Source organism: Lissotriton vulgaris, chromosome 5, assembly GCF_964263255.1.
Source record: "Lissotriton vulgaris chromosome 5, aLisVul1.2, whole genome shotgun sequence".
NCBI classification, from domain to species: Eukaryota; Metazoa; Chordata; class Amphibia; order Caudata; family Salamandridae; genus Lissotriton; species Lissotriton vulgaris.
In genome coordinates, this window is record NC_141693.1 from 265,640,783 (window position 1) to 265,664,996 (window position 24,214).

At 49.1% G+C, this 24,214-nt stretch overlaps 1 protein-coding gene across 2 annotated transcripts in view; it reads right to left on the reverse strand.

Moving 5' to 3' along the window:
* The window catches only part of PEX14 (peroxisomal biogenesis factor 14), a 488,805-nt gene that overhangs the window by 5,867 nt on the left and 458,724 nt on the right, over positions 1 to 24,214 (reverse strand). For both annotated transcript variants that reach the window (XM_086921339.1, XM_086921340.1), the window contains exons 6-7: positions 20,593 to 20,695; positions 13,907 to 14,004 (exon numbers count right to left, since the gene is read on the reverse strand). In XM_086921339.1, the coding sequence (XP_086777465.1) occupies positions 13,907 to 14,004; positions 20,593 to 20,695 (201 nt within the window). The remainder of the gene's footprint in view (positions 1 to 13,906; positions 14,005 to 20,592; positions 20,696 to 24,214) is intronic.

The window sequence follows — 24,214 nt, forward strand, 5'->3', positions numbered from 1 at the left end:
GTATAAATTTCCCATTTTGTGAAAGATTTTGCCAAATAACACCAAAAAGAAAGGTCCAGCAACTATTAACTTCTGTGCTGATAAATAAAGCAGCAAAGACGTTATTGTGATCATGCACACAGATGTGATAATAATAACCATACTGCATCGATCAATTAACTAAATCCGTTCACAGTTTCCCGTTTGACCAGTGTCGCAAAGACAGTCTCAGTTCCAGTAGAATATGTTTGCCATCAAAAGTGAAAAAACGATCTAAGGTTTATAAAAACCAAAACAAGCAGCTATATCTTTAAAATTTAAGCCACCTTAAAAAACAGACGAAATACACAATTCCAAATCTGTAAGCTTTTTTAAGGTAAACAGCACCTCCCTTCCCCGGGGCATTCACAAAACTACAGAGTAGGTTGCCTGGCAAAGGGAGTTCAAGAAACAAACAAAAAATTGAAGTACAAGTTAAAATTACCCGTGAATCCAAGTATGACTTGTGACAATGCAACAAGTATGGTTAGCTAAAAGGAAGATAAAATGTTCACTATGAACTCCACAAATAAGCTTATGCGAAATTCATAATCATAAAAAAATGTGTGTCCTGTAATGAAAGTTTAACAGACTACAAAAAAGCACTGAGAAAGTGAGATTTCAAATCAATAGCTGGTATAAACAAAATGTGTGGAGCACCCAGAGTAAAAAGCACTACAAGCTCCCAAAACATCTTAGCTATTATAATACTTGCTCCAAGAATACAAGTAAGAGTGATTTTAGAAACTACTACAAGCAATAAAATACTATAGTAATGGCGAATTATACATAACGTAAGTGCTAAAATAAAACAACAAAGAAAAATAATAACACGAGTTATTAAGAAACACATTTGTTTACAAGATCAATGGGCGGCCTCTTTGTCTACGTGAAACTGGATCTGCAGGTAAAATTAATGGAATTGAGGAACTCTCTCTGTGACGTGCAGACCCTCAAACTCAAAGACCTGATAATAGATAGAGTACCCACTTCCATCATGGTGGTAAATCTGTATGCCAATCCACGCAGGGATGTGACAATGGATATCACCAATCTGATGTAAACTCTTTTCTATGATCATTCAGGACATTGAGTGCATTGTGGCAGATTACTTTAACACACAAAACATGTACCAACCACGGGAATACTGCAAGGACCGATCCCGCAACATATTAGAAGCTTGCATTAGTTATTTGAGTTGGGCTCGGCCAACCAAAAAGGCACTCCGGAGGATAAACTAAAGGCCACCTTAAAAAAAAATCTACATTGGACAACATCTTCTTAAGCAAGAACTTGCTAAGCAAATGTGAGTTACCAAGTCACAATCCAGCTGGCCAACCACAACTAAATAATGTTGGGCCACTAACATAAAGAGTCAAATGGGGCCAGGTTTGTAAAGTAAGGTACTGAAGATGGAAATCGGCTTACATTCCCCCAGCTTTGGAACACAAATTACACCCTGTTGATAAACACTGGGGGACAATGGTTACAAAGTAACACACAGCTCTAACATCTTATATGCATAAAATTCAACATTGTGTGCCCAAAAGAGGAAGGCCCTCACCTCACCACTAAAACACGGGCCAACAACAAAAACTCACTTGCTAATTCCCTAGAGGGCCTGGAGGAGAAACCAATTGTAGTCTCCGAAAAGGAGACGCTAAGCATCCTGAAGAGAATCTGGAAAGATGGGGCCTTGGGCCCATACGGCTTACCTGGGAGCATCTTTAAGGAAGACCGGCTATTTTGGACACCCTACATGCACCATCTCTTCGACAAATGTATTCTGCTTTCTGTCATCCCAGAATCATGGAAAGGTCCCATGTAGCATCCAATTCATAAAAAAGGGACCAACACCTCACCTAAAAATTACAGAATAATTGCTCTACTAGACGTGGATGGTAAGGCCTTTGTGAAGGTGCTCCTATATGAACTGGATCAATGACATAATCATCCCCTGCTATCAGATGGGGTTCAAGCTGTACTCCCCATCGATGGACAATGTGATGGATGGCTCTTTCCTACCTGGGGTCCAAGGCCACTGAAAAATCCACGCCCTCGTTTTGTGCCAGCTTCATCCATTACAGCACCGTGCTCGATTAAATTGACCTGAACATCCTCTGGACCAAACTTGTGGATTGTGGAATACCAAGGCATCTCCTGGCAGCAATCACAGTGTTGTACACAGAAACCTGGGTCCGGACTAAGATAACAAACTCGCACCAAGGCAAAAATATATACAAACAGAGGCCTGGAGCAGAGTTGCGTCATTGCTCCCAACTTGCATAATCTATATAAAGCTGACTTAGGCGCAGTGCTACTGAAGGGAAATATCTTCTCAACTAAGTTAGGCCACACCAAATTACCCATCATTTAGTGTGCTGATGACCTGGTGCTATTGGATCAAACACGAATGGGGATGAAGAGGGCCCTGGGCATACTACACTCCTTTAACACCAAGTACTCTCTGATACAAATGCTGCAAAACCCAAAGTCCTGGTCTTTGGCCAAAGAGTCAACAAAAATCAGCTGGAATTGCAGTTGGGCCCCCTAAATTTAAGCACGACTTGCAAATACAATTATCTCAGTGTCTGGTTGTCAGACACTGGCAAGCCACGGTCCTGGTAGAAAAAGCATCCCCAAAAAAGTTTTCCTTAGCTAAATTAAAACACAATCTGCAAACTCATTTGCGGAGGGGATCTGAATTTTTAAGCAAGGTAAACTAGTATGCTCACAGGGCTATTAGCGTACTGTCACCCAGCTTCATACAGGACAATATTCACAGTCCCCAAAACAGCCACACGTACACTTATCAGCCTAGACTTTGGCCTAGTGAAAATGGATATCAAATGCAAAAAGTATCTAGCTAACTATTACCATCCAGTGTCGAGAGAATATCCAGACTCAATAAGAGGTGCCGTAGGTGCGATACTCCAGATAAAAAGAGCGACTGGCCAAGGTACCTTGACAATGCAAGAGTCTCACTGAATTTGACCTCAGTGTCAAATCGACCCACTCGTAAGAACACAGCACCTAAAGGGGACCCTAAAAAGGCAAGGCAAGCTCATATCAAGGGAACAGGACATTAATGAAATCAGAAACATCCCGGGAGCAGAGAGGCTTAACACATCACGAGTCCACTACTTGCCAGCCATATCAGAAAGCAGCCTTGGGAAGACAAGCTCTAAAGAACCTCCTGCTTGCTATGCTCCTAATTCTGCCTTCTGGAAATAGAGGTCGCAATGGATCCCATGGTCAGTGCAGGCTGTGCCTATATCCCTGGGAATCTGTAGCGCACATTGTATGTTGATGCCCAGCATTGCTCCTTCAGGGGAAATTTCATTTAAGGGCAATTTTCCTACAACACGGTATAAGAACATGTAAAGAGGCCATGACATACATCTGTACAATCTGACGTCCCAATGGAACTAGCACGGATTTGCAAGTTTTTTGCTACAGCTGGAAGACTGTTGCGAGACGCTTGCCCACCCTCGGGGACCTCCACCCTGCAAATGATCCCACTGTCCTCTGTTATTTGGTACGGCCTGACATCTTGGCACCTTTACACCTTGAAGAAATGTCCGGTTACAATCACTTTCGAATTCGCAGGTGGCACTCTTAACAAATCTGAACCTTTGTTTTCAAGTGGCTTGCTTAGTTGGGCGCCGTCTTGTGTCACTTAGTAAGTCTTAACAATTGTCACTTTGAATGTTAGGCATGTTTCTGCTGGCCCACAGGCCCTGCACCTGGCCTTGAAAGAAAGGCCTGCTTATTTGTTTCTACAGCCATCAGTTATTTGAAATGGCTCGCCAATATGTCACATTGAAAGAAATGCCCATTTGCGATTGTTCACGAACTATCACGGGCACTTTTGTGAATGTCTTAAACTTGCGCCTTGCACTCTGTAAGAAATGCTCTTTTACAATCGCTGTCAGATCGGCACGGGACACTTGAGCAAGTTTACACCTCTGTTACTCATGCTTGTCGCTGTTGGGGTCTGTCTTGAGTTATTAGATAAGCCTTGCCAACTTGGCACCATGCACTCTGAAATTACATCTGAAATGTCTATTTTTGTTGTGTTTTAAATTCCTTGTGATGCATGGTTTTAATTTGCTCCTGTAGTGCAACTGCAGTTTTGTGACTCCTGCTGCTGGTCTTCGTTGGGCTCTATTTTTAGCCCTTTGATAAGCCTTGACAACTTGACACCCGACACTTTGAACTCTATGCCTCTTGTATAAACCACGTCTGAAAGGTCCAGCTGTGTTTTAAACTCCTTGTGATGCATCATTTTATTCTGTTTCTAGAATAAATGGATCTTTGTCTCTTACGTTGTCTGTTTTTATCAGAGACCTCAATGTCTGCGATTTTATTGGTATATTTTTTCTGTGTGTGTTTTTTAGGGCTCGCCTGCTGATGCGCTTCTGCGCATCTCTGGCGAAGCTCTATTACGGCTTATCCAGTGTTGATCCACCACTGGCGATTTCTTCAAGTGCATGTGCTTTTTAGGTCATTGCGCAAGCGCAAGCCCTAAAAAGCGCGTGCACAATGCCACCAGCCCCCTGCCTGCCTGCCTCGCATTACCAGATCAAAGGCAGCCCAGCCCCCCTCCCACAAGCTTCTCAGCGTGTGCTCTGCCTCAGGCCTGCATTTCTCCTCCCCTCTGGCAAACAGATAGCCGCAATAAAACCCTCCCTGCTCAGCTTTTTTTTCTCAATTTCTCCCCGTCTACACTTCCCATTAGGAGCCCTTCCTCCCCCCAGATAATCTATCTCCATAAGAGATAAGCAGCTCTTCCACCATCTCAAACCCGTATTAGTGCTCCTCACTATGCATGTTTTTACTTAGAAAATCAGCACAATGCAGCAGTGTGACATCAAGCCAGGTTCATCGACATCACTGCAAAAGTAAAGTTTTTATTCCCCATTTCCTCTTCAAGAAAGTGACTGCGCATCAGCCTCTACGGATCAGAAAGCGGAGCCCCTCCACTGACCGGGCTGCGAGTCAAATGGCCATGTTTCACAAATTATGGTTTTCGTGGTCTTATTCTGGAGTAGCCCTGTTGGCAAGAGAGGAAAGAGCAAGGCTCTGACAGTCAGTCCTCCTCTGCTTCATAGTATGCCGCGCCACTATAGTAAGTTGAACAAGGGATATTATTTGACAGAAAGAGGCAACCTGCATCTATTCACGGAAATACATTGAGCAGTCTACATTTTTATTTTTTAAAGCTACATACAATGCACCATAACTATTCTAGGTCTACAAATGGAAATACATAACAAGCAATATTTTTATTTATTTTTTAAGAGGTGCATACTTAAAAAAATGATTACAAAAATTAAACATCAACTAGTAATTAAAAAACCTAGCAATTAAGATATGCCACGTCAAATAATAACTTTTGTCGCCAATTAATTATCAGTGTCTGGAATGGATATGGTCACACCCTCACTCACCCTCAACCCCTCACCCTCACTCACCCTCAACCCCTCACCCACACCCTCACTCACCCTCAACACCTCACCCTCAACCCCTCCCTCACGCTCACCCACCCTCACCCTCACTCACCCTCAACACCTCACCCTCACTCACCCTCAACCCCTCACCCTCACTCACCCTCAACCCCTCACCCTCACCCTCAACCCCTCACCCTCAACCCCTCACCCTCAACTCCTCACCCTCAACACCTCACTCACCCTCACGCTCACCCACCCTCACCCTCAACACCTCACCCTCAACCCCTCACCCTCACTCACCCTCAACCCCTCACCCTCAACCCCTCACCCTCAACCCCTCACTCACCCTCACTCTCACTCATCCTCTATCACCCTCAACCCCTCACCCTCAACCTCTCACCCTCACTCACCCTCAACCCCTCACTCACCCTCAACCCCTCACCCTCACTCACCCTCAGCCCCTCACCCTCAACCCCTCACCCTCACTCACCCTCAACCCCTCACCCTCACTCACCCTCACTCACCCACCCTCACTCACCCTCAACACCTCACCCTCACCCTCACTCACCCTCACTCACCCTCAACACCTCACCCTCACTCACCCTCAACCCCTCACCCTCACCCACCCTCACTCACCCTCACTCACCCTCAACCCCTCACCCTCAACCCCTCACCCACACCCTCACTTACCCTCAACACCTCACCCTCAACCCCTCCCTCACGCTCACCCACCCTCACCACCTCACCCTCACTCACCCTCAACCCCTCACCCTCACTCACCCTCAGCCCCTCACCCTCAACCCCTCACCCTCACTCACCCTCACTCACCCTCACTCACCCTCAACCCCTCACCCACCCTCACTCACCCACCCTCACTCACCCTCACTCACCCACCCTCACCCTCAACCCCTCACCCACACCCTCACTTACCCTCAACACCTCACCCTCAACCCCTCCCTCACGCTCACCCACCCTCACCACCTCACCCTCACTCACCCTCAACCCCTCACCCTCACTCACCCTCAACCCCTCACCCTCACTCACCCTCAACCCCTCACCCTCACTCACCCTCAACTACTCACCCTCAACACCTCACTCACCCTCACGCTCACCCTCACCCTCACGCTCACCCACCCTCACCCTCAACACCTCACCCTCACTCACCCTCAACCCCTCACCCTCACTCACCCTCAACCCCTCACTCACCCTCACTCTCACTCATCCTCTATCACCCTCAACCCCTCACCCTCACCCTCACTCACCCTCAACCTCTCACCCTCACTCACCCTCAACCCCTCACCCTCACTCACCCTCAACCTCACTCACCCTCAGCCCCTCACCATCAACCCCTCACCCTCACTCACCCTCACCCTCACTCACCCTCACTCACCCTCACCCTCACTCACCCTCACCCTCACCCACCCTCAACCCCTCACCCACCCTCAACCCCTCACCCACCCTCAACCCCTCACCCTCAACCCCTCACCCTCACTCACCCTCAACCCCTCACCCTCACTCACCCTCAACTCCTCACCCCCACGCTCACCCTCACGCTCACCCACCCTCACCCTCAACACCTCACCCTCACTCACCCTCAACCCCTCACCCTCACTCACCCTTACCCCTCACCCTCAACCCCTCACTCACCCTCACTCTCACTCATCCTCTATCACCCTCAACCCCTCACCCTCAACCTCTCACCCTCACTCACCCTCAACCCCTCACCCTCACTCACCCTCAACCCCTCACCCTCACTCACCCTCAGCCCCTCACCCTCAACCCCTCACCCTCACTCACCCTCACCCTCACTCACCCTCAACCCCTCACCCTCACTCACCCTCACTCACCCACCCTCACTCACCCTCAACACCTCACCCTCACCCTCACTCACCCTCAACACCTCACCCTCACTCACCCTCAACCCCTCACCCTCAACCACCCTCACTCACCCTCAACCCCTCACCCTCAACCCCTCACCCACACCCTCACTCACCCTCAACACCTCACCCTCACCCTCACTCACCCTCAACACCTCACCCTCAACCCCTCACCCTCACTCACCCTCAACCCCTCACCCTCACTCACCCTCAACCCCTCACCCTCAACTCCTCACCCTCAACCCCTCACTCACCCTCACTCTCACTCATCCTCTATCACCCTCAACCCCTCACCCTCACTCACCCTCAACCTCTCACCCTCACTCACCCTCAACCCCTCACCCTCACTCACCCTCAACCCCTCACCCTCACTCACCCTCAGCCCCTCACCCTCAACCCCTCACCCTCAACCCCTCACCCTCACTCACCCTCACTCACCCTCACCCACCCTCACTCACCCTCACCCACCCTCACTCACCCTCAACACCTCACCCTCACTCACCCTCAACACCTCACCCTCACTCACCCTCAACTCCTCACCCTCACCCACCCTCACTCACCCTCAACGCCTCACCCCCTCACCCTCACTCACCCTCACCCTCACTCACCCTCACCCTCACTCACCCTCACTCACCCTCACTCACCCACCCTCACCCTCAACACCTCACCCTCACCCTCACTCACCCTCAACACCTCACCCTCACTCCCCCTCAAACTCAACATACATACATACATACCCTCACTCACCCTCACTCACCCTCAACCCCTCACCCTCACTCACCCTCAACACCTCACCCTCACCCGCACTCACCCTCACTCACCCGCACTCACCCTCACCCTCACTCACCCTCACCTTTACTCACCCTCACTCACCCTCAACCACTCACCCTCACTCACCCTCAACCCCTCACCCTCACTCACCCTCCCTCACCCTCACTCACCCTCAACCCCTCACCCACCCTCAACCCCTCACTCACCCTCACTCTCACTCATCCTCACTCACCCTCACTCACCCTCACCCACCCTCAACCCCTCACCCTAACTCACCCTCACCCTCACTCACCCTCAACCCCTCACCCTCACTCACCCTCAACCCCTCACCCTCACTCACCCTCAACCCCTCACTCACCCTCACTCACCCTCACTCACCCTCACCCTCACTCGCCCTCACTCACCCTCACTCACCCTCACTCACCCTCACTCACCCTCACCCACCCTCACTCACCCTCACTCACCCTCACTCACCCTCAACCTCACTCACCCTCAACCTCACTCACCCTCAACCTCACTCACCCTCAACCTCACTCACCCTCACCCACCCTCAACCCCTCATCCTCACTCACCCTCAACCCCTCACCCTCACTCACCCTCAACCCCTCACCCTCACCCTCACTCAACCTCAACCCCTCACCCTCAATACCTCACCCTCACTCACCCTCACCCAACCTCAACCCCTCACCCTCAATACCTCACCCTCACTCACCCTCACCCTCACTCACCCTCAACCCCTCACCCACACCATCACTCACCCTCACTCACCCTCACACGCCCTCACTCACCCTCACCCTCACTCACCCTCACTCACCCTCAACCTCACTCACCCTCACCCACCCTCAACCCCTCATCCTCACTCACCCTCACTCACCCTCAACCCCTCACCCTCACTCACCCTCAACCCCTCACCCTCACTCACCCTCACGCTCACTCACCCTCAATCCCTCACCCTCAATCCCTCACCCTCAGTCACCCTCACCCTCAGTCACCCTCACCCTCACTCACCCTCAACCCCTCACCCTCACTCACCCTCAACCCCCTCACCCTCACTCACCCTCAACCCCTCACCCACACCATCACTCACTCACCCTCACTCACCCTCACTTGCCCTCACTCACCCTCACTCACCCTCACCCACCCTCAACACCTCACCCTCACTCACCCTCAATGCCTCACCCTCACTCACCCTCAACACCTCACCCTCAACCCCTCACTCACCCTCACTCTAACTCACCCTCACTCACCCTCAACACCTCACCCTCACTCACCCTCACCCACCCTCAACCCCTCACCCTAACTCACCCTCACTCTCACTCACCCTCAACCCCTCACCCTCACTCACCCTCAACCCCTCATCCTCACCCTCACTCACCCTCACTCTCACTCACCCTCACTCACCCTCACCCTCACTCACCCTCACCCTCACTCACCCTCAACCTCACTCACCCTCACCCTCACTCACCCTCACCCTCACTCACCCTCACCCTCACTCACCCTCACTCACCCTCACTCACCCTCACTCACCCTCACCCACCCTCAACCCCTCATCCTCACCCTCACTCACCCTCACTCACCCTCACTCACCCTCACTCACCCTCACTCACCCTCTCACCCTCACTCACCCTCAACCCCTCACCCTCACTCTCCCTCAACCCCTCACCCTCACTCACCCTCACTCACCCTCACTCACATTCACCCTCACCCTCACTCACCCTCACTCACCCTCACTCACATTCACCCTCACCCTCACTCACCCTCACTTACCCTCACCCTCACTCACCCTCACTCACCCTCACCCTCACTCACCCTCACCCTCACTCACCCTCACCCTCACTCACCCTCACCCTCACCCTCACTCACCCTCACTCACCCTCACCCACCCTCACCCTCACTCACCCTCAACCCCTCATCCTCACTCACCCTCACCCACCCTCAACCCCTCACCCTCACTCACCCTCAACCCCTCACCCTCACTCACCCTCAACCCCTCACCCACACCATCACTCACCCTCACTCACCCTCACTTGCCCTCACTCACCCTCACTCACCCTCACCCTCACTCACCCTCACCCTCACTCACCCTCAACCTCACTCACCCTCAACCTCACTCACCCTCACCCACCCTCAACCCCTCATCCTCACTCACCCTCATCCTCACTCACCCTCACTCACCCTCAACACCTCACCCTCACTCACCCTCACCCACCCTCAACCCCTCACCCTAACTCACCCTCACTCTCACTCACCCTCAACCCCTCACCCTCACTCACCCTCAACCCCTCATCCTCACCCTCACTCACCCTCACTCTCACTCACCCTCACTCACCCTCACCCTCACTCACCCTCACCCTCACTCACCCTCACCCTCACTCACCCTCAACCTCACTCACCCTCACCCTCACTCACCCTCACCCTCACTCACCCTCACCCTCACTCACCCTCACCCTCACTCACCCTCACCCTCACTCACCCTCACCCTCACTCACCCTCACCCTCACTCACCCTCACTCACCCTCACCCACCCTCAACCCCTCATCCTCACCCTCACTCACCCTCACTCACCCTCAACCCCTCACCCTCACTCACCCTCAACCCCTCACCCTCACTCTCCCTCAACCCCTCACCCTCACTCACCCTCACTCACCCTCACTCACATTCACCCTCACCCTCACTCACCCTCACTCACCCTCACTCACCCTCACTCACATTCACCCTCACCCTCACTCACCCTCACTTACCCTCACCCTCACTCACCCTCACTCACCCTCACCCTCACTCACCCTCACCCTCACTCACCCTCACCCTCACTCACCCTCACCCTCACCCACCCTCACCCTCACTCACCCTCAACCCCTCATCCTCACTCACCCTCACCCACCCTCAACCCCTCACCCTCACTCACCCTCAACCCCTCACCCTCACTCACCCTCAACCCCTCACCCACACCATCACTCACTCACCCTCACTCACCCTCACTTGCCCTCACTCACCCTCACTCACCCTCACCCTCACTCACCCTCACCCTCACTCACCCTCAACCTCACTCACCCTCAACCTCACTCACCCTCACCCACCCTCAACCCCTCATCCTCACTCACCCTCATCCTCACTCACCCTCACTCACCCTCACTCACCCTCACTCACCCTCACTCACCCTCAACCCCTCACCCTCACTCACCCTCAACCCCTCACCCTCACTCCTCACCCTCACTCACCCTCACTCACCCTCACTCACATTCACCCTCACCCTCACTCACCCTCACTCACCCTCACTCACCCTCACTCACCCTCACTCACATTCACCCTCACCCTCACTCACCCTCACTCACCCTCACTCACCCTCACTCACATTCACCCTCACCCTCACTCACCCTCACCCACCCTCACCCTCACTCACCCTCACCCTCACTCATCCTCACTCACCCTCACTCACCCTCAACCCCTCACCCTCAACCCCTCACCCTCAACCCCTCACCCTCAATCCCTCACCCTCACTCACCCTCAACCCCTCACCCTCACTCACCCTCAACCCCTCACCCTCAACCCCTCACCCTCACTCACCCTCACTCACCCTCACTCACCCTCACTCACCCTCAACCCCTCACCCTCACCCTCACTCACCCTCACTCACTCTCAACCCCTCACCCTCACTCACCCTCACCCTCTCTCACCCTCAACACCTCACCCTCACTCACCCTCAACACCTCACCCTCACTCACCCTCAACCCCTCACCCTCAACCCCTCACTCACCCTCACCCGTCCTCACTCAACCTCAACCCCTCAGCCTCACCCTCACCCACCCTCAACACCTCACCTCACCCTCACTCACTCTCAACCCCTCACCCACCCTCACTCACCCTCAACACCTCACCCTCACTCACCCTCAACCCCTCACCCTCCCTCACCCCCTCACCCTCAACCCCTCACCCTCGACCCCTCCCCCTTAACCCCTCACCCTCACTCAGCCTCACTCACCCTCAACACCTCACCCTCACTCACCCTCAACACCTCACCCTCACTCACCCTCAACACCTCACCCTCACTCACCCTCAACACCTCACCCTCAACCCCTCACCCTCACCCTCACTCACCCTCACAACACATATTGTGTTACAATAGGTGTCACATTTGCAAAAGATAAAACTATTGGCATTGTAAATAACAAAGCTATTAATTCGCTATTTTCAAAACAAGCACATAAATAAAAAATGTGTCCTTTACAATACCAATAGCTCAAACTTTCCTAATGCAAGACCTATTGCATTGCTGTGCTTCTCTCCCCTGCTGCACTCTCCTGCTCTCTAGAGATGTGGCCTAACGACAAGAGCTGCCATCTAAGTCACGTAAATACAAAATATGTTGCATTCCAAATGCTATAGGTGTCACATTCGCAAAAGTTATAACTATTGGCATTGTAAATGACAAAGCCATCAATTTAGCAATTTTAAAAACCAACAAATAAATAACATATGTCATTTACAATACCAATAACTCCAACTTTTCTAATGCGAGACCTATTGCATTTCCAATGCTTGTAGCTGTTTGATGGCATTATAAAGATTTTAATAAAGTACTACTAGTTGGATGTTAATAATAACATTAGCGCTGAGTAAGATGGAAACCTGTTATAGTGCAACAAACAGCATAACATTGGTAAGAAACCCTATTAAAATGAGTTAGAAGGTTTCAAACTTTTTATGACTTTTTGAGGTCTCCTTCAAGGCACAAAAGTATATGTTTGCTCTCTAGTAGACTGGCAGCTGTTCATGGTAATAATAAACAATTGTTCATCTACAAGTTCTATTTGAGATACTGGTCAATTGTCTTAATATAAATCACTGCAACACGAATGGAGTGCCATATTGCTGTAGAAGATTAAGGGCCAGATGTAAGACCATTCCAATTTGCGACTCGCAAATTGTGTTTTGCGACTCGCAAAATGGAATTTACAACAGTGCCTCAGGCACGGTTTGCGATTCCTAATGGGGATTAATATTCATGAGGCAGGTGCAATTTGAGACCCTACTGGGAATGGCTAGCAATCCCATGGATGGTGGCCTGCTGGGGTCAGCAGACCAGATGTCTGCGACTGCTTTTTAAATAATGCATTTTTTTTTACTGCATCCCGTTTTCCTTAAAGAAAAATGGGATGCATTTAGCGGTCGCAAATGTGCTGATTTCCCGTCTGCGACAGCAAAAAACTGTTGTAAATCTGGCCCTAAATTCTATAATAGAGAGTTCATTATCAGTTTCCCCTCAACAAGTATTTAAGCAGTTGTGTGGGTTGGGGTCAATTAAAAAGAGCAAGAAAGATGTGGGACAGGAAGCAAAACAATTATGTCATTGAGGGGACAGGGAGTTGATTAATGTCCAAAAAAAGAAATGTAGGGCATGAAAGTGGGGCATTCAAAAGGGAAGTTGTAGCTATTAGACAGTAAACAGGTAAAAATGGATAATTAAAGACAACCCAAAAGCAATAGAAGGGAAGTCCTGAGTCAATGCTTCCTGTATTTGGGCGGGGTCAAGCCTAATTAGCATACGGTTGGTCCCCTTCTGCAATTGCACAGACAAGCCATTTAACATTGGAATGGGTGGTTACGAAGAGGAAGTTTGAGTTATTAAAATGGAAGCAGTTCTATCCATCACTATTTGCTGCCTATGGGAGACATTTAAAAACAAGAACACTTTTCATGCTGGAGAAATGGAGCAATCTCATTGGAAATATAAATGGGTAAAGGGGGATATTTCTTATACGAACAGCCGGCAGTGAAAGTTGGTGTTACCTTAGAAGCTGCTAGCTCTTGTGAAAGGTCCTGAATTTTCTGTTGTTGCTGCAGTAATAGCTCCTGAACGGAAGCCAATGTTCCTTGTAGCTGAGTCACTAAGGAGAGAGAAGCAGAGTAAGTAAATGATCCAGATTAAACAAGCCTCATGTCAGCCCACCCCTCTTTTCAGCGACCAAATGCCTCTGTGATTACAGGTACTACATACACCTGAAGCTCCAGCTTTGTTGACCGTCACTAGAGAACGCTGACATGACTTGGCTTCACCACAGAGTGGTGAGCTGTCTGAAAGTGGTCAGCTGAACTTCACCAGAGAGAAGCAGCGAGGCAAAGCCTCACGAAAGAGGAGCTCTCTGGTTAAGCCTCACTAAAGAGGAGCTCTCTGGTTAAGCCTCACTAAAGAGGAGCTCTCTGGTTAAGCGTCACTAAAGAGCAGCTCTCTGGTTAAGCGTCAGTAAAGAGCAGCTCTCTGGTTAAGCCTCACTAAAGAGCAGCTCTCTGGTTAAGCCTCACGAAAGAGGAGCTCTCTGGTTAAGCCTCACGAAAGAGGAGCTCTCTGGTTAAGCCTCACGAAAGAGGAGCTCTCTCGTTAAGCCTCAAGAAAGAGGAGCTCTCTGGTTAAGCCTCACAAAAGAGGAGCTCTCTGGTTAAGCCTCACAAAAGAGCAGCTCTCTGGTTAAGCCTCACTAAAGAGCAGCTCTCTGGTTAAGCCTCACTAAAGAGCAGCTCTCTGGTTAAGCCTCACAAAAGAGGAGCTCTCTGGTTAAGCCTCACGAAAGAGGAGCTCTCTGGTTAAGCCTCACAAAAGAGGAGCTCTCTGGTTAAGCCTCACGAAAGAGGAGCTCTCTGGTTAAGCCTCACGAAAGAGGAGCTCTCTGGTTAAGCCTCACGAAAGAGCAGCTCTCTGGTTAAGCCTCACGAAAGAGCAGCTCTCTGGTTAAGCCTCACTAAAGAGCAGCTCTCTGGTTAAGCCTCACTAAAGAGGAGCTCTCTGGTTAAGCCTCACGAAAGAGGAGCTCTCTGGTTAAGCCTCACGAAAGAGGAGCTCTCTGGTTAAGCCTCACGAAAGAGGAGCTCTCTGGTTAAGCCTCACTAAAGAGCAGCTCTCTGGTTAAGCCTCACTAAAGAGGAGCTCTCTGGTTAAGCCTCACGAAAGAGGAGCTCTCTGGTTAAGCCTCACGAAAGAGGAGCTCTCTGGTTAAGCCTCACTAAAGAGCAGCTCTCTGGTTAAGCCTCACTAAAGAGCAGCTCTCTGGTTAAGCCTCACTAAAGAGCATCTCTCTGGTTAAGCCTCACTAAAGAGGAGCTCTCTGGTTTAGCCTCACGAAAGAGGAGCTCTCTGGTTAAGCCTCACTAAAGAGCAGCTCTCTGGTTAAGCCTCACTAAAGAGCAGCTCTCTGGTTAAGCCTCACTAAAGAGCAGCTCTCTGGTTAAGCCCCACTAAAGAGCAGCTCTCTGGTTAAGCCTCACGAAAGAGGAGCTCTCTGGTTAAGCCTCACTAAAGAGGAGCTCTCTGGTTAAGCCTCACTAAAGAGGAGCTCTCTGGTTAAGCCTCACTAAAGAGCAGCTCTCTGGTTAAGCCTCACTAAAGAGCAGCTCTCTGGTTAAGCCTCACGAAAGAGGAGCTCTCTGGTTAAGCCTCACGAAAGAGGAGCTCTTCGGTTAAGCCTAACTAAAGAGCAGTCTCTGGTTAAGCGTCACTAAAGAGCAGCTCTCTGGTTAAACGTCACTAAAGAACAATAAATTACTTAGATTGATGGAGCGCAAAGTGCAAACATTACACTTTGACCATTAACTGTTGAAAACTTGAGGAATTTTTCTTTCGAGTCTAGGGGGGCAAGACGGGCTGACGAAGTCGACCAGCAAGTACCAATAAGAAAACAGAGAAGAGACTTTGAAGGGCCACAACTCAACAAAAATAATATTTAATCAACACCTGTCCAGCCTGACAGCAGGTACAAACATTACAGCTAGGCAGTAATGCCTGCAGAATGAAAGGATGGATTTCCCTGTCGCTTTTCCCATGAGGAAATATCCCTGGGACTGCTGAAACTGCAGCCTTACCTCTTACCGCTTGGCAGGGATCCCTGCTGCATAAGCTACAAAGTTACATTGAGACTCTTTTGTCCTATCCAAGTATTAACTAAGAATACACTTTATGTCAAGGTTATGCAAAGGCTGTGGAGCTAAAGAGTCTGACTGAAAAAACAACTGGAAAATTTCCAACTTTAAATACGTTGATCGTGGTGGGCACATGCATACGTTAAGAAATACATTTTTGTTGTTAAAAAGAGCATGTAGCTTATCAGTTGAAACTGTGTGTGAGTCATCAACTATACATGTGAAAGATTAAACGACAGAAAAAGAAACGTATAAACCTCGGCTGAACAACACCGCTACAGCTTTTAATGAGTAGAACAAATAAATTCCAAACCAGCACGGACTGTCTCGTTGTAAGAAACTTTTCCAGTAATCCTAGAAAATAATGTATCACACAAATCTTAAAGAACTGAAATCTCTGAAGAACTCTTGGGATAAGCTATAACAAGTGACAGATGTTCTTTGCTAAGACATCTTTTAGCAAAAGTGAAAGAATGACCACTAGCTCCAGACATGATAGAGAAGAAAAGCAATAATATCGATATCAAATACAAACCTTTTTCGATTTAAGGGAAGGGCACCTGTCAATGGCAGGCCATGGACTCTGCTGTGACATTGCCATAGAGAACATCTGGCTGAGTCAAAGGACAATTGTGCAGGACTTCAAAGCCAGGATGGGTGCAAGGATAGAGAGCTCGATGAACACGCCCTTGCATTATTAAGAAAAGAAAGTTTGAATTTGGGGGTTTCTATATCACAGGGAGAGGTCATGACGACAGATGTGGTTACCGCAACAGTGTGCGAGTACTTTGAGGACGGATAGCTCTAAATCTGACAGGCTATCCCGTTGATCATTAATTTGATTCATTAACTAGATGACGTTTTTGGAAGAGAGTAGTTTCTAGTGCATGTATTTACAACTGATTTAGGGAAGCTGATTAATATGGTATAGCATCCCGGGTGCACGGTGATGCATATAGGTTTCACCCCACCATGTTTAACTGTGAACGAACGCTCTTGCATGATCTCCTGCTTCTTTATCATCATTCAGCACAGAACATTTCAGGGCATTCCTTCTAATGAAAGTAACGACTGGTGAAGGAGCGCATAGGAAAGACATATCCCTCTGCTGGTGCTGCCCGACCTTACATAGCACAATCCCTTCCACGCAGAAAGGGGTCAGGGGAAACCATTTTCCAGTGGGTTTTCTGGTGAGATTAGGTGCTTAGTCAGAAAATTGCTTTTCTCCAGAATCAGATGGGTGTGTAATGTTTTGTTTGACATTAAACTTTGCTAGAATGCAATGGCACAGCCACTGGTATACGCTTCAGGGCATGCTACCTTGCATTCAATGTTAGGTGTTCAGAACTCGGTTAGATAAATCATGTTTTAAGCCCAGAGTGAAATCGACTGAGCAGAAACGAGAAAGAAATGAAAAGAAATGTCCCCAACAGTAGTCACCTAACCACAAGGTGTTGTACCATACTGATGACTGGCTATTGTATGATTCAGAAAAGGGGGTGGTGATGAACAGAGTGTCTGAATTAAGCAGACCACTCTTACCCAGTCCAAAGATCAGGGCTTGATCCATCACCATTTTTTAGCTCACTGCATCATCCCAGCTCAGAACTTGGCTATATGCAAATTAGTCTGACCCTGGCCCAGTGCATCATGGGGACAGGGCAGACCAAACTACCAAGCCAATTCTTATACTGGGAAGGAAACAAGCTACCGGGGACCGGTTTCTGGCATTTCAGCCGTCTTCGGCCCAGCTTGCTTGAATCCTGATGGTGCAATGAGCTAGGGACTCACATCTGAGTATACCCTTCCACGCTTGTGGTGGACAAAAATGATTCAGAAAAGGCTATTGTATGGTCACAATGTACCTTTAGGTTTATAGTTTGACTGCAATATTGTGACATACAACCAACCTCAAAATTCCCTTCCTTATAGCACAGTAGCCCAAAATACATTGCAAGCAGTCAGGATTATGCCAGCACCGATTTTAAGACTCGCCAGAGTTTGGTTTTAGCACTCCTATACTGCAGAAACATGGCATCCTTGTTCATGATGGCTCAATGTAGTTACACAAAATAACTGGAATTCCATTCTGTACTCACTCTACCAGAGGCCACAGAAACGTTTTTGTGTCGAGGTAAATGTCATCATCCAGTGGCAAAACTAAGAACCAATGTGCAGTGCACTCTTATGACCATACTATAGGCTCTCAATATCTTCTTACGGCAGTGCATAAGGCTGACTTCCTAAAACTGAGCTAGGGCAGTAATATCTCGGATCAAAGGACTTCTAGGTTTTCGCCATTTTTTTCTGCATCCTGAGATCATAGTGCAATAGAAGAGCAGGGACCCTGGTAGTGCCTAGAAGCCGCACACCTGGACTGGTCATATGGAAAGAAACCACAATGTACTTACAAGCACACACGATTTCTGCATCTCAGAAAATAGTGCTCCAGAGCATTGTTACAGATCTTCAAGTGCCAGATAGGAGTAGCTCCTTAGTACTGCGAGCACAGTCCAAGGCAGGCCTTGAAGGAAGGGTAGTGATCACATGACCTACAAAGCAAATCAGGGAACACTCTATTGGGGAAATGTAATTAATGTAGTCCAGTGTTTTGAAAAATTAAAGATGAAACATCTCAATATTGTTGATCAATCCTCTTTATTTCCATTCCAAAAATGAGCTCATACAGCCAACGTGTTTCGTTCCAACGAACTTCATCGGGGCAATATTTTGTTGAGAGTGTCAGATTCTAGTAATTCTGGCTCTTTATGATTACTACCACAGTATCCGTCATGGTAATCCAAGTCTATATAATCGACAAGGAAGTGAACAGTAATCAATACCAGAGTCAGTATCTACACTGCGTGTTCATAGTGGCGTTCAGTTTTTGCCCTGCTGCTTTGTTAGTGGTCAAAGTCGCATGACGTTTGGGTAGATACCCCTCTTAACATTGTATGGACGTGTGTCCAGGTTTGTCTTGATGAATGTGACTTTTTGCCCACAGAATTAAACTCTCACCTTTTTCATGCACACTGTCCCAAATGCTTTCAAGTCAAAATACTTGAACTATTTAGCTGAAAAAATGCATCCTGTGGCCCCATTTTAAGGAGACCGTTTTGGGGTGCAGTCCCCTGATATACAGATGAAAGGGTCAGACTGATTTGCAACCTCAATGTGTGCAAGATGTGCAGATATAAATGCACTTTTAAAGGTTGCTTTCAACTTCCAGGCCAGCTCTGAATACCAGGGCAGAGAAGTATTACCCATTCTAATAATCACTATATTTATGGCCTCATTCGGGAGTACAGAAGTCCTGCATGTTGGATTTCGGGACTCTGCTAAAATACTTTCGGGTAAGACTAGTAAGCTAAATGGGTTAGAAGATGGAACTGTAATCAAGAAGATATCGCAGTAAGAGGCCTGAAAGCGCCCCATCAAAATGGTATTTCAGATTTTCCAGAAAAGCAAGTTCATAGCAAGGGCGCGCAGAAGAACCCCCCGAAGGACTAGAGAGACCGAGATGCTCAACCATTTGCTCCACCCAGATTAGGGTATCAAATTTACTAACCGGCTTCTTATCGAGGAAGGTAGAGAACAGATCGGGAGGATGTTGACGTGGTTAACTTGTCATTCATTACACTGAGATTAGCCAGGCCCACAGAGTAGCAAAATTGGGCTAGAAACCTACTAGCCCTGGCAAACCTATTCACATCAACCCCGTACTGCAGACCACAGCAAAGCCAGGTCGTCCCGCCTGGCTGGGCTGGGACACGGGGATTGCCCTACCTCATCCGCCACCACCAATGGAAAAAAGTTCATAAGGTGCAAATGACAGCACTTATTTAAAATCCCCTCGCTTGCGGCCTACATCCAAATGCCAGAATGGCAACTACGCCCTGCCTGAAGGCCCTCAACGAGACCCCCTCCTCCTCCTCCTCCCCCCCAGTAAACACCGTGTTAACGTTTCGTCATCTCTATAAGGATAATGCTGTGAGCGAGGGAACGAAGGACACTTCGAAACCTACCAGCGCCTAGTCTCAAAGGGCGCTCCTCGCACCGCCTCCTAAAACGCGGCGCGCTCATGACAAGCGGCGGGGCCTAGCCGTGACGCAGTGAGGGGGCGAAGGCCCGCGGGCCCCCCGCGGAGCCCATGACAGTGTAGGGTGTCAGGCGTCGGATTAGCCACAGTAATTATGGGCTCTCTTGACCCCCTCGGTGGCAGAAATGCGAAAACGCGCCGAAAACGGCAACGCCGGAAACCTCATCTCGACAGAAATGAGAAGTGAACTTTCCGGCCTTTGCGAGTCTGTCATCGCGGACCCCTGATTAATATTCTGGGGTTGGGAGCCTTTCCCTGAAAACATAATTAATTGAGGCCGCAGCGACAGTAAACAAGCAATTTCAAATTAAACCGAAATGACGGCGTCTTCATTTGCAAATGTGAACAGATTCTGTGCAGAGATAAATGAAGTCACCGCATTAGAGAGAGACGGGCCGGGGGGAGGCGGGGGGTACACAGGGAGATGGGGAGGGGGTGGAGAAGGGATAGAGTCGTTAATCTCTACCTGTCTGTGTCACGCTGACAGCCATCTCCGAGATACCGGACTCGATCCGCTGCAGCTGCTCCCGGTCCGCGCGGCTCCCCGTCATCAGCGGCACCAGGTACTTCTGGAAGAGAGGGGAGAGTGAGGACCCCCTGGCATCACCCTCCCCGCTCGCGCAGCACCTCCGTGCAAACAAAGCAGCACATTGACTGCACACAGAACAAACACCCCGTGATACGCGGCACCACTGGCACACAACTCCTCACTCCACAGATAGCACCATGCGTCATATCCAGCCCCCCCCCCCCCACCCCCCATGAGTGGCACCAGGTACTTTTGGAAAAGAGGGGGAGAGTGAGGGGTGCCCAGGGTGTGACCCCCCCCCCCCCCTAGCCCACCTCCCCCTCACATCACCCTCTCGGGCGCGCAGCACCTCGTGCACAGAAAACAGCACCCTAAACACCCCATGATACGCGGCACCACTGGCACACAACGCGGCACAACTGCCACACAAGCACCATGCGTCATATCCCGCCCCACTCTCTATTATGAGTGGCAACAGGTACTTCTAGAAAGGGCGAAGAGCAGTGAGTTCCCCTGACCAGGCGCGCAACACCCATTGGACTCACCGGGCTTCAGCCCTCCCATACCCCCCCCCCCCTCGTGTGTGGCAGCCCGGGATGAGACAGATCCCGGGCACACACACAGCCGCAGCCGAACGTTTCACAGGTCGTTAGAAGACCATTTGAATGTCAATTAGGCTTTGCTGTAGTTTCACCCCTTGTTGGAGGCCCTGCAGCTCCACTCTGCCTACTGATGGGGTGCATCTCCCTGCACACAGAGCACCACAGGGGGCACCGCACAATCACCCGCTTCAGGCTCTTCTGGAAAAGGGGGCATATGGGATGCGGACACTGGAGTCATGGTGATGGCAGAATGAGAAGAGCTACAGAAGAACAGTGACACATGGAGAGGGGCGGCAGGAGCAGTGGAATGGCCGAGGAGTGAACATCTGCACTAGAAGGCAGAGTAAGGGAAAGTAACAGAGAAAGTTAAAGTAACAGAGTGAAGTGGAATATCAAAACGAGAAGAAAGACAAGAACACGGTGATAGAAGGGATAGAGGCAACAAAGGAAACATTGGATGGTAGAGAACGGATAGGGTGGGACCGAGGAAGACAGTCAAGGGTTAGAGGTAACCGAGGACCGGGAGAAAACTGGTCAAAGGGATGCTGGTCAAGGGATGGAGATAACCAAGGACAGAAAGAATGGCCAGTGTATTTGCGAGTAGAGATAGGATGGGACTGAGGAGGCAGGCCAAGTAATAAAGGTAAGGGAAGACCGAATGGTCTCCAGATTGGAGAGAAGTGATGTACAAGTTCCTTAACCTTCAGTAACACTCATGGTTTGCAGAGTAACAGCAGATTGCTCACCTGAAGAATATCGCTACAGCCACCAGAATGGATTAAAAAGTTTCCACAGCAGTGCTCCCGCTTGTTGCTAGGTGGCACAGTGCAGGTCCACATTATACTAGCCCACCCCAGAACCTATGATCGCCATCCGTACGCTGAGACATCAATTTCTTGCTTGATTCGTTCCGCGCTCCCGTACGTTGTTACAAAACAACGGAAGGTACCAGCTTGCACATCTAATTTGAGACGTTTTTAATATGGTCAAAAGAGACCACTTAACATAACAGAAAGTTGGGATGGTGGTGAGGAATTTGCAGTTAAATAAGAGTATTCCACAGACACAGCATCTGGATACTTCAAACAGTAGATTCCTCATTTGTAGCATGGATACCATAGCAGTATCTGCCTACGGTAGAGTCTCTGTGGAGTGGATTCAGACCAAAACGTCCTGCAGGACCGAGCTGGAGAAATTCCCTTCCTGTTGGTCCTGGCTGTCAAGACAGTAGTGTTTCATGAATGTGTGCACTGACGACCAAGTCGTGGACTGGTACTTGTAAAAAACATATGAAACCATATGTGTTGTGGTCCCGCACTCCTTAGGTGTATTGATGTTCACAATGGTACTCAAATTGTAACAAGTTCAGTGGTGCTGAATGTGTACACTCTCTGAGCATAGAGTTGCTTGACAATTATGGATGCGTGTTTCTTGAACACAAGATTCACAACACATTCGCACTCCGTTGGCACTGTTTCCTCAATGTTATCAATAAAGTTCATTCAAATATTGTTCATGAATTAAAGTTGCATTTATTTCTTTTTCTTGCTTGTTATTTCAATCCTAACATTCCTTTGTGGGTTTAAATCTCATATTTTTATGCCCGATGCATTTCGAGCTGAGCTCTTCCTCAGGGGACTTCCAATCTGAAAACAATATAGTACATATTCTTAGTCGTCAAAGCTGTTAAAGGAATGTTATGATTGAAATAACAAGCAAGAAAAAGAAATAAATGCAACTTTAATTCATGAACAATATTTGAATGAACTTTATTGATAACATTGAGGAAACAGTGCCAACGGAGTGCGAATGTGTTGTGAATCTTGTGTTCAAGAAACACGCATCCATACTTGTAAAAAACAGGCAGTCAGAGTGCCAATGCAGTAGTAGCAGCCTTGGTCCTGGTAGAATGAGCCCTCAGAACTTCAGAAGGCTGCTTCTTGGCTAACACGTAGCAGATCCTAATGCAGAGGACTATCGACCTTGACAATGTCCATTTCTGCACCACTTTACCTTTCTTTGCCCCTGAGAAACTCCGGAAAAGCTGATCATCCATCCGATGGTCTTTGGTGCGATCAATGTAACATTTTAGGGCTCTTCTGGGGTCCAGTCAATAGAATCGCTCCTCTTATTTCAAGGGGTGGGGCAGAGCAAACATCATTGGGAGGGTGATGGATAACCTAACATGAAAAGGAATCCCCACGTTTGGCAAAGAGGTCACCTTAGTCCTCAACACTAGTTTGTCCAGAAAAAAAGATGAAGTAGGGGGGCTGCACCAAAAGAACCTGGAACTCATTCTTGCGATGAGCTGAAGTGATCATAGTGGAGGACCGTTTTGAAAGTCGGCAGACTCAACAAGCAGCTCTGCATTGGCTCAAAGCGGGTGCTCATAAGGAATATCAGGACCAAATTAAGGTCCCCCTGTAGCATCACAAACAGCTTGGGTGGAAACATGTTTCAAAACTTTAATCAATTGTATTAAAATAGGTGACTTAAAGAAGGACAGTTGGTCTAGCACAAACAAAATGGCTGAAAAGACTGATAAAGAACTTTTAAGAGTACCCACGGCAAGTTGTAGCTAGGGCAAAGAAAAACAAACACTAAACCATCCAAAAGTTTAGCTTGCAAAGGGTCTGTTTTGTGAATGCCACACCAGGCCACAAATCTGTTCCAGTGCCCGGAATGATTTGAACTTCAAAGACAGTCGCTAGGACGCCGATGAGGACTTCTATGACCTCTGGTGGTAGAACGCAGATAACTGCAGCCACTTAAAATCCATGCATTGAGGTGTAGAATGCTCAGATTTGGGTGTAGAACTCTGCTCTGCAACAGAAGATCCTACTGAATAGGTAGCCGGATTCAAAGAAAGATGCTCATGACGTAAAGTTCCAAGCACCACTCTCTTTTGACTCATTCAAGGGCTGATGAGAAGATTTGGACCAGGTCGTCTATCATCT